The 12323-nt window shown below is 39.0% G+C and overlaps 1 protein-coding gene across 3 annotated transcripts in view; it reads right to left on the bottom strand.

Annotated features, from left to right (window-relative positions):
* Positions 1-12323, bottom strand: part of LOC122549391 (uncharacterized) — a 124351-nt gene that overhangs the window by 23676 nt on the left and 88352 nt on the right. For 2 of the 3 annotated variants that reach the window (XM_087988889.1, XM_043689139.2), the window contains exon 5: positions 5553-5666. The exons of the other annotated variant lie outside the window; for it this stretch is intronic. In XM_087988889.1, the coding sequence (XP_087845015.1) occupies positions 5553-5666 (114 nt within the window). The remainder of the gene's footprint in view (positions 1-5552; positions 5667-12323) is intronic. 3 annotated transcript variants of the gene reach the window in all.

Raw genomic sequence — 12323 nt, forward strand, 5'->3', positions numbered from 1 at the left:
CTGGTGTCCAACATGGAAATCCTTCAGAGCAGAAGCCCTGTTTAATTTCCATGTTGGTTTGTTCAGTTCAATGTTTAGCTTGTTTGGCTGTTGATGTGAGTTTGACCACTGACGAGGAGCTTAACAAGCAATAATCACCCCAAACAGACAATTCTCCTCGCTATTGGTCGAGCACAAAAAAGATGCAGTGAGATACTCCTGATGTTAAGTGTCGAGAGTGTGGTGCTGGAAAAGCACAGCAGGTCAGGCAACATCAGAGGAGCAGGAGAATCAACGTTTCGAGGAAAAGCCCTTCATCAGCCTTTCACTCTCGATACTGGTCTCCAGCATCTGCAGTCCTCATTTTCTCCTCCTCATGTTAAGGTCGGCCTCACCAGATTCCTCATCTGATTCTTCTACAACTTCACCAAAACCCACTTTGCTCAGATCCCTAACAGATATTTTTCCACTAGGCTTAATTTTGGTCTTCTTATTCAAGAAATGTATTGGAGGGGTATCGGAGGAAGTTGCTAGCTTCATAACTGGAATGAGCTGCTTGTCTTTGGAGGAAATATAAACAAGCAGGACTGGGTTCGACTGGAGTCTAGAGGAGAGAGGGATGATTTAATTGAAGTGTACAAGATCCTGAATGGTCTTGAGAAGGTGCATGTGGTTTCTCTCTATTAATGGTGAATCCAGAACTAGGAGGCACTAGGAATCCCCACCTACTAAGAGTTGTCAATCTATCAGAGACCAGTAGCATTCATGCTCAGCAGCATGGTTTCTAGGTTCAGGGAGGTGCTTAGATGTACATTTGTCTAGTAAAGTGGCGGGGGTGGGGAGGATGCTCCAGCCGGAGCTTGTCCATGTCGCCTATTCCTATTCTTTGTTTTCTTCCTGGGAATAGCAGCCCAGTGCGGAGTGTGGCAGCAGCCAGTGATCCGACCACATGGAGGCCCACTGTGTTGGTCTGCTGCGGAGAGCCTTTGGAGAGATACTATGATGTTTGTCTTTTTAACTTTGCTTCTTGTTTTTTTTCTGACCTATGGTCATACCGTGTGTAGCTAATGCAATTTTTCTTAATTTTCTCTATGCTGTAACTAAGGATTGTACCTAAGTACCTTTGTACTTGAGGTAGCACTTTGTACAAGTGGTGACTAATAAACTTTTTACAATACTCATTTGTGGACTTGTGACAATAAAGCAAATTCAATTCAATTTTATTCAATATAATAAACAAGAGCACCGATGTAGATCTCAGTAGGTAAGGCCTGCCCATGATTAGCACCTTTATTATGCACAGATCTATGGATCCAAATTGACAGTCTGCTCACACCGGTTTGTCACTGGGTGGGTCATTTCTTTTCTATCGCGCGTGGAGCTGAGGTCGTTGTAGTTCAGGCTGGGGAAGGCCCAAAGTGGTCAATACTTGACGATTTTAATGCCTCAGCTGGTGGCACGGCAGAAGTCTTGGACCTCTCCACCTAGAACTTACCTCAAGTGGAGGCAAGAAGGTGACAGCATTCAGGGGTGCCACAAGATCACCTACTTCAGTTGCCTACCTGCCTCCAGAACTGAAAGATCACCCCCCCCCCCCCAACCTGACAACCTCTGAGGATAAAATCATGTCTTTGTCCAGGAAATCAAGCAAAGTAACCTTATTCTAATTTATATTGAAACGTCAAGAAAATCTAATAACTTTTCAATATTAATATCTTGAAATTAGACTCTTCAAATATCAGTTTATAGACAGTTAATTCAATCGAGCAAAATTCCTTTTTCATTATTAGCACGTTAGCAAATTTACTAAAATATCCTAACTGCTTTTAAATATAAAATACAAGGTTTCAGGTTTATTGCTAAGGTGAAAAGCCACAAGCTTGTTTTACGGCACCGTTGCTGTATTTGCTTTTCTTGACGCCAAGCATACAAGTTGAATCCAAGACCTAATATTTCTTGGCAAATTCACTACTGGTGGCACTGTAGTTTGAGGCATAAACGTTTAAAAAAAAATGTTCTTTGCTTGCCAATAACAATGACTGGGATGACAGTAAAACACAAGTTGGTAAAGTAAACCAGTGTTTGAAATGTACACCCACACATTACTTGAAACGCACATCTGTGACACATCTCTGTTGATAATCCATATTTTTTTGGTCAACCGGAAACCCATCACCATATACAAGTGTCCAAACCAAACTATTAGTAATGCTGTGTGTTACTACACAAACAAATAACAGGAAATTATAAACTTAGAGCAATCATATCATCTTCTAAAGTACACAAAAATCATGTTTATATATCCTTTTCATTAAATTACGATTGAAATGTTAACTTACAAATTTACACAACCAGTTAAAGGTTTCTCAAGCTTCTTTACATAAATACATATGCAATTTTAAAGTGATCATTGTAAGATGTTTGAGTATAGGCCAGACCATAAAAATTACAGTGCAGATGTTTAACTGAAACTAGCTCAACTAATCCCAATCTCCTGGCCTTTCCCACACGATTTTATACATTTTCTTATTCAATCTCTTTAAATTACATATTCCATTTGTCACAGACCACATTACTCCAATTTCATGAAAACCCTACAGAATTTTTTTCTAACAACATTCACTGTCTTTTGTTGGTAATATTTAGCTTCTCCCCCTTGTTATTAATTTGACAATCAGCAGAAATAAGCGTTTGTACAAATTCATGATTCTTGCTTTTATATTTTATTGTCTCATACACAGAAATCAGAATCTGCTTTGTCCCTTTTAAAGATGCAAATTCTGGGGAAAATGCCCAGCGAGGTGTGTGTGTGTGTGTGTGTGTGTGTGTGTGTGTGTGTGTGTGTGTGTGTGTGTGTGTGTGTGTGTGTGTGGTAAATGTAGCTTTTTCCTGTCAGTGGAAAACTGGTGCGATGGGATCATCCAGCCATTTTTATATCTCACCCAATTTTACTTTCAATTGAGCTCCATTACTTGTCTAGCCAATAACCAACCAGATACCATCAGTTTACCCCCATATCTCTTCACTTGGACATCTCTCAGCTCACAATCTTTACTATGTGCGAGTATATTTAAATTTCATGTTCTTCACCTCTCCACTCCCCTACAAAAATACAATTTTATATTTTCCACCATTGAACATCATCTTCAAACTTTCTGTTCACTCCGTTAACAATGTCTCTTATAAAGTTTCTCATACAGCTAACTCTGATGGCAATCCTTTGTTCCTGTAACATGTACAGTATAAGGTTATGAGATTAACCATCTCAAATATCCAGGCTCTGCTCTGGGGTCATGAATTCAAATTCAGTTAATTAATAAAGAAAAATCTGGAATTGAAAGCTCGTCTCAGGAATAGTAACTATGAATTTTTTTTGGGAAAGGGAATCTGAATCCTGTCTGCTTTGATGTCAAGCCCATTGCAATGTGGATGACTCTCAGCTATCCTCTAAAATGGCAGTAAGCCATTAAGTTCGAAAATAATTAGGGATGAGTAACAAATGCTGGCCTTGTAATGCTCACATCCCTTAAAAGTAATTTTAACAATGAATGTAATGTTACTCAAATCCTACCAATTGGAAAATACCTTTTCTTCTACTATTCTGTCCATAAGTTGTCACCACATGTGTAAAATTACATTGGGTTTAATACCATATCCGTTCACTCTCATGATCTTTCTGACATGTGGTACCTTCTCAATGTCACCTGATATATATATTTCACATTCATGGCATTCTCCTTCCCCACATGCTTTGATTCCTTTAAAGAAATTAACCCCAACCTGCCCTTTCCAGAAACTGGCTACCCCAGATGCCTTGCTAAGTTGACGTTAATGTCACCTATATATATTAACTCTATGGAAGTAAAATTAAGACATAATTTCCTGATACACTTTTCTTCATTCTGAGTAGGGATTGATGAGTTCAATTGCCTGGATGGCCACTTTGCAATGTAGAGTGACACCAACAGCATGGGTTCAGTTCCTGTATCCGCTCATCATGAAGGAATCTCCTTTCCAAACTCTACCCTTAACTGAGGGGAGGTGACCCTCAGGTTAAATCACCACCAGTCCTTTCTCTCTGAGAGTGCAGTCCTATGATCTCGTAAGACTATGATGACTTTACCTGACCTTAATGTTCCCACCTCCCATTTCTTTGGCACAATTCCCATTTCAAAAGACTCTTGTGAATTTATATTTTGTGCTTCCATTATCTTTTGCTCAATTTAATCTGGAGTGTATAGTATCCAGATATGGAAGGTTTATTTATTTATTTACTATTTCTAGCATGTTTTCATGTTATCTTTTGAAAGTTTATCTCCAACAATGACTGTTCTAGCTCTTCTTTAGAGTTCCCCACAATCACATTTTTATCTTCTAAGATAAAAACATGGGTAAACATGGAAGTATACCCACTATTTTCTTGCTGTCATTATAGGAGTCTGCTTCTATTCCAAGTTTGCTGACCCCTCCTTTAACTGGCCTTTTATGTCTGAGCTTCGAAAAGCCCTTATTTTCATTAGTTCTGATGTCGATCTTTATTCAGACTTGCTTCTCAATGTTTCTGATCTCATTTTTTTGCTTCCTTTTTAAGTATTGGGCATAGCTTCCTCACATATATCTGAAGTCATATCATACATTTCTCCTTAAATTGCATTTTGGTTCTAACTTTTTTGCCCGTTGCTTAGGCACTGCTTTGGATGCACATCTTTACTCATTGTTAAAATACACCCTATCCATGTCATTTTTAAACATTCTTCACTGTTGACCTACTTTCGTTTCCTCGACAATCAATCTGGGCTTCACTCACACATCGTTTCCATTCCCTTCAATAATCAGGACTCAGGTCTGCCCAATTGGACTGAAAAGTCTGTTTCTGTGCTCTATGACTCTCCCACACTATGCCTCAGGAGATCTCCCTACTCAAGCTTCCGCCTTCTCAAGTGAAAATCTCACTTTTTGTAATATCAGAAAACGAGGTGTCAATTTTTCTTTATCTGATATTGATTATTTCTTGGCATCTGTTGGATAGAGATTTTAACGTTGTTTCAAGGTAACAGTACATCTTCAAATTTAAAATACTGACAAAACACTCAGATTTATCTATTATGGTTCAGGATTGTACTGTAAGTCTTAACTATGTTCCTACTTTGTAATTAACTTAACATCCGATAGATTGTACATACATTCATACCTTTCCGTTAAATGAGATGAAAGTGCAAGAAGCGAAAGGTCCAGAATATTTATTGGAATCCTAGCAGTATCTTTCTAACTGTAATAATACTTTCACATTAATAGAACCAATGAATTGAAATTTACATGTTAAACAAAAATCTTGGATATATTTATTTAATGAGTAATTGCTGTTAGAAGTTACAAATTCAGATTTGTTTTACTTGAAAGCACAGGACTGGAATAAAATTTGGGGATATCATTACTATATAAAAATCTACTTAAATTTTGAAAATAAAGGACAGTTACATTTACAGTGACCCCATCAATTCTTAAATTGAAGTAAACATGATCTTTAATTTTCCAACTTAAAAAAGATACCAACAATCTATTGATTTTTGTACCTTAAGAATGCTCGGAGTCTTTCATCCATTCTCCACTTTTTATAAAATGAATAGGACAGATATATCAGGATTATGCCCCCAATGCAACCGAACACAGCTCCCGTCAGTACATCCCTTACGAAGAAAAGAAACAAAATAATCTTAAAGATGTGAAAATTTGCTCAAATCACACATTCAGAAGCACAGTGTTATATGTTGCACTCCATATATTGAGTTAGACTGTGCATTTGTACTTAAAACCACATGAAAATAAAGAGTTCCTAATCAATTTAAAAGTGTTTATTTCTTTTGTGACAAAAAGGGAGCACTATACACTGGTACTCCAGTATTTTGAAGATTGTAATGCCATAAAGATACACCTGGATAAATTATTTCAAAATAACTATCAAATACTTAACTGGCAGCTTACAATAAAAACATATCATAATCCCGGATAGGGTATTAACATTATGATACATGTGTCTTATTATAAATTAAATTATTTCAAAAATACACATTCTAAGTCCTCGGATGGAATCTTCTCGAATCGGAGGCAGTATGCACAGAGGTGAGAAGTAAACATCATTAGGTAGGATGGGGATGAACCAGAACTTTTCTACCTTTGCTCAAATTAGGTTATGGGCCAAGGTCTCATCCCACTGGGTAACTGAGACATTTAAGTGGTCAATTAAAAACCACTTAAGGGCCTTGTGCTGCCGGGGCTGCAACTGTTTCAGCTCCAGGTAGGACCAGAAAGAATTGGTGTATCCAATCAGTTAATGAGTGTGCAGAAGGCTGTCAGTTGGAGAGTCCCTTCATCTACTTTAACGTCTGCAGAATCAACGGACTGAACATGGGGATGTGGGATGGTCCCTGAGACATACCCCATTGCCCTTAATTCCAAATCCCATGAGATCACACCCAAGCAACAAAAAGCTTTCCCTGGAATGATTGTCCATCCTGGGAGCCTGTCGCTGGGGATGGAATTGTTAGGACTTCTGGAACTTCCAGCCTTGGATTGGTCAGCAACTCTTGATGGTCAGGACTTTTTTACCTCAGGCCCCAATTCTAGTTGAAACCTCTCCATCATCCGACCGCCTGATTGCTTGAAGATCTTGCAGGCTTTCCAATCTTCACAGGGTACATGTTTCCTCCTTTAAGCTATCCTGTTTTTGGACTTAGCCTGCAAGCTGGAAGAGCCCAGTCTATGTTTCAATTGTTTGGATTACATGTTGGAGAAATGGACATTGGTCCATTGCAATTTAACATCCATTTGAAAAATTACTACTCTTATAAAATATATCTTATCCAATGGACTGTTCTAATGGAGCTCTATCATCTGTATCTGAAACAATTTCTGTTGTTTTCATGTGGGTGTTGAGCTTTCAGCAATGTACAGCACATAGGAACAGGAGTAGGCCATTTAGCCCATGAAGCCTATACTTTCATTTTAGATTATGGCTAATGATTTCCTCAATTCCATTTTCCTGCACTCCATATCCCTGAATAACATCCTGTCTTTTTAAGAGATGGCTATTGATTTCTATTTGCGGTATTACCTATAAGCATCATTTAATTCAAGGAACGTTGTCTCATTTGTGCATCCTGTTAATGAAAAGCAGTGTGGGCACACTTAACACTGCTTGAAGAGACAGAGCTTATTACTGCCACACCATTAAGGAGGTAATGTAGCTGACATCTTCATTTTAGGTTTCATGTGGCAAATAAATCTCCACTGACGGCTATTCTCTCCATTGAAAGAAATAATTCATAGAAGTAATTGAGTGTAATGTGAAATTCACCAGAGGGCCATATGACACTCTCTCTTCAGAAACAGATGATTTGTGGCGAGCTGAATACGAGAGTCACTAAACTTCAGGTAAGGGTTGAGGTTGAGAAATCACAGATTCATAGTGACCTCAGCCAGTACAGGAATTAAACCCATGCTGTTGGAATCACTGCACTGCAAACTCAGCCACCCAAGCCAAATTAACTAACTTTCTCCTCACTTTCTCCAAATTAACTAACCACTTGATATAGAAACTGAGGGATAAAAGCACCGAAACATAGAAGTAAGAGTAGGTCATTCAGCCAATCGAGTTTATTTCATCATTCAATATGATCATGCCTAATCCTCCATCTTCTTCTATTCAGTCATTGAATGTTGGTATCATTGACTGAGCCAGCATTTATTACCCATCACAATTTCCCTCAAGAAGGTGGTGAGCTACCTTTTTGAACTACTTCAGTTCATTTGCTAGAGAAAGATACACAATGCCATGAGGAAGGGAGCTCCAGCACTTTGACCCAGTGACAATAAAGAAACAGTGATAGATAATTCATATGTACACAGGCCAGTGAGTGGCTTGGAGGGGAACTTGCAGGTGGTGGTGTTCCCATGTATTTGCTGCCCTTGTCCTTCTGGATGGTAGTGGTCATATGTTTGGAAAGTGACGTTGATGGAGTTTTGGCGGATTTCTGCAGTGCATTTTATAGATGGTTCACGCTGCTGCTACTGAGCTTTGGTGGTGGAGCGAGTGGATGTTAAAGGATGTGGTTCTGATCAGATGGGCTGCTTTGTCTTGGCTTATTCATTGTTGTTATAGCTTCATCCATGTAAGCAAGCAGGCAATATTCAGTCACACTTCTGATTTATGTCTGGTAGGATAGTGTACAGAGAATACTGGAGCACAAATATCCATTTTGCCCACAGTGCTCTGGGAAGTCAAACGTGCATTACTCATTGCAAAATTCCTAGCCTCTAACCTGTTCTTGTAGCCACAGTTTGTTTATTGCTAGTCCAGTTCAATATCTGGTCAGTCACAATCCCAGGAACACAGGAAACTAGCACACAGGTGCAGCAGGTAATCAGGAAGGCTCATGAAATATTGGACCTTATTTCAAGGGGTTTGGAGTATAAGAATCAGGAAGTCTTATTGCAACAATACAAGGTACAGGTGAGATCACATCTGGAATACGGTGAGCAAATTTGGTCTCCTTATTTAAGAGAAGATATTGTTTCATTAAAGGCAGTTCAGAGAAGATTTGCTAGGATGATCCCCAGCATGCAGGGACTGTCTAATGAGTGAAGGCCTACCACTGGAGGTTAGAAGAATCGGAGGCGATCTTGCGGAAACATATAGGATTCCTAAAAGGTTTGACAGGGCAAATGCCAAGAGAATGTTTCCTCTCGTGGGAGAATCTAGGACCAGAGGGCATAGTCTCAGCCTAAATGGATTCTAATTTAATACTGAGATAAGGAGAAGTTTTGTCTCTCAGAGGGTAGTGAAATCTTTGGCACTGCTTGCCATAGAGAGCTGTGGAGGCAGGGTCCTTGTGTATTTTTAAGGCTGAGGTAGAAAGATTCTTGATCAATAGGAGAATCAACAGGTCACAAGGAAAAGGCAGGAAAGTGGATGTGAGGAATATTAGATCAGCCATGATCCCAATGATTGGCAGAGCAGCCTTGTGATCAAATGATCTATTCTTGTTCAGTTTTTTATGGTCTCATACAATGTTGATAATTGGGGGGTTCAGTGATAGTGATGCCATTGTATATATTCAGTAAATGGTTAGATCCTATCTTATTGAAGATGTCCATCACGTGGCACTTGTGTGACATGGATGTCACTTGCTTTCTGTCAGCCCAAGCCTGGTCAGGACTCACTGCTTTTGGATATGGACTGCTTTAATATCCAATGAGTCACAATAGGTGCTGTGCAATCATCAGCAAACATCCACACTTCTTCCCTTATAATGGATGGAAGGTTATCTCAATGCCATACTCTTTGGTGCATTTAGGGTCTAGAAATCTATTTCTTTCTTAAATCTATTAGGTGAATTTGTCTCCACAGCCTTCTGATGTACAGTATTCCACAGGATCATCACCATCAGAGTGAACGAATCTCTCCTCACCTCAGCCCTAAATGCTCTCCTCAGTATTTTGAGATTGTGAGCCCTTGTTCTAGTTCCCCAAGTCAAGGGAAGCATCATCCCTGCATCCAGACTGCCCAGCCCAGGCAGAATCTTGTACATTTCAGTGAGATCCCTCTGAACTCCATTGGGTACAGGCCAAGTCGACCCAATCTCTCCTAATACAACAAACCTGCCATCCCTGGGGAGCAGTCTGGAGAAGCTTTGCTGACGCCCCTCTATGGTCTACCGTTTCTTAGACAAAGAGACTAAACTTGATCAGATTACTCCAGCTGTGGCAAGATATCTTTATTGCTGTACTCAACCCTTTTGGGATGAAGGCTAAAGAAGGGCTTATGCCCGAAACGTCGATTCTCCTGTTCCTTGGATGCTGCCTGACCTGCAGCGCTTTTCCAGCAACACATTTTCAACACACCAATGGCCTGGTTCACTACTTGCAGCACCTGCACGTTTGCTTTCAGCGAGAGTACCCTTTGGACATCAGGATTTCCCAATCTCTCACATCTAAGTAACACTCTGCCATTCTATTTTTCCGATTAACGTAGATAACTTCACAGTTATCCCCATAATACCACATCTGCCTTGTATTTACTCACTCACCCAACTTGTACAAATCATCTTGAAGCCTTTTTACTTCCTTCTCACTAATCACAATTCCTCCTAATTTTGCACTGTCAGCAAACTTCTAAATTTCACATTCAAGTCCCTTCCAAATTGTTGATAGATATTGAAATAACATTAATCCCTCTGTTATCCTATTAGTCACTGCCTTCCTCTCCAAAAAAACTCATTTCTTCTCGGTTTCCTGTCTGCTAACCAAGTCTCAATTCATGCCATCATATTAACCACAAACCCATGTGCTTTGACTTTGCACACTCACCTCTTATGTGGTACTGACGATCCAGATAAACCACATCCACTGGTTCTTCCTCATCTATTCCAGTAAATACATCCTCAAACATCTCCAATAGGTTTGTCAAACATGTTTTCCCTTTAATAGTTCCACACTGATTTTGTCTAACCCCTACTGATATTTTCCAAAGGTCCTGTTATTCTTTATTATAGACTCTACTATTGTACATACTACTGATGTTGGGCTCACCAGTCTGTAATTCTCGCTCCCTCCAGTTGTAAACAGTGTGATTACATTCACCACCCTCTAATCGACTGAGACAGTTCCAGAACATATTGCAGGGCATTGAACTTAAATTAACTTTTGTAAGATGACAACCAACCCATCCACTATTTCCATGGCCGTGATATATCTGGGTAACAGTCAGATTTCAAAGGGAGGACAAGTTAGCACCCATGTGAAAGATAAAGAATCTAGTTAAGATATTCTGGCAAGAAAAGTATTTTAAGAAGTATTTGCTGTTTGCACACCCCTGTGTGGAAACCTTCACCTGCTAAATATGTAGATCAATAGACTACACACATACAACTTTCAATCCTTAGATTTTAATGTTTGAAAAATAATGAGCCAAGTGTCTGCAATTGAAGATGTGCACTTCTGAAGAATGAAATTCCACAATGGAACTATACTATCAGGCAAGATGGAAAGATTTTACAGAAATGAACTATTCAATGCCTCAAACATTATGTGGCAACAGATCTGTATGCTGAGTCACCAGAAGGGAAGCTTGAGAGTAAATTATACAGTTGCTTTCAGGTCAACGCTTCTTAATTATATGTTTTTTGTTTACTTTTTTTTAAAAGTCACTACAATACTACCGCAATTCAATCTCAGTTCTCAGTACAGTTAAAGGGTATTCATGGATGATATTTTATGGGTATTAAAAATAATCAAAAATTACTTAGAACATATACTTTCATTCCAAGATCATCGTTCCATGAACTTGCAGATTCCAAATGTTAATCCATTAGTTTATTCGTTATGTATAAATAATGCTCTGCAGCTGTAATGCTGTAGAAACATATGTAAATTTAAAAAAATCGATCCCTTTTTTGAAAAGTTAAGGGAGTGAAGCTTGATCTTTAAGACTGTACAACTGTTACAAAAAAGAAGTCATGTTTCAATGCCAAATGTAAAGTCCTTCATAGGGTCACTGATATTGAAATCCTTCCAAATATGAAATAGGATTCAAAATTAAAGATGGCTAACTTATTCCATTTTGCTTAAATTGCAGGAAGCACCATTCAAAGAAATAATGGAAGGAGTTGATGATGGAGAAATATTGGATATAGATAAGAAGTATGTTGTTAAAATTAAGGATCACAGTTTTACAGGGTGAGGTTGACTAAAAAACAAAAAGAAGACTGTGCTAAAAAGAGGTTATTTTGGACTGCAGAGATGCCAACCCAGCATTTCCTGTTAAGATCACTACTGGTATCTCTGTAAAAGTGATACAAACTCAGATAGGAAAGACAATACTGAAACTTACAGACAATGCAAAAATAAAGAGCATGGTTAATCATGCAGACTAATACAACTAACCTCAAGGTGACACGCAAATTAACTGTTTGCGCTGTGAGGTGTCAAATGAAATTTACAGCTGCGACATGTGATGCACTAAATTTGAGAAGTAGGGAGAAGATAAGAAGTACAGAGGAACCTCAATCATCCGAATATCAGTTATCCGAATTTCGGATTATCTGAAGGGGATCTCAAGGTCTCGATAGAAACATTCCGTCAAAAAGCTGTTTCAGTCCTGATCGCGTCTTTTGTTTACAGGTACAATGATTGAAAATGAACTCAGTTCACTGAAATGCTGCCAAGAACAGTCCTGGACAGTCCAGGCACCATCTCTAAACGACTGAACTCCCGCCCTCTCTCTCTCTCTCTCCCCCAACACAGTTCTACATAGGTGTGAACCCTGAACCCCCCTTCGCCAGATAATC

The sequence above is a fragment of the Chiloscyllium plagiosum genome, unplaced genomic scaffold, assembly GCF_037043375.1.
Source record: "Chiloscyllium plagiosum isolate Xiang-an unplaced genomic scaffold, Cpla_swu_hap1 HiC_scaffold_1, whole genome shotgun sequence".
NCBI lineage: Eukaryota > Metazoa > Chordata > Chondrichthyes > Orectolobiformes > Hemiscylliidae > Chiloscyllium > Chiloscyllium plagiosum.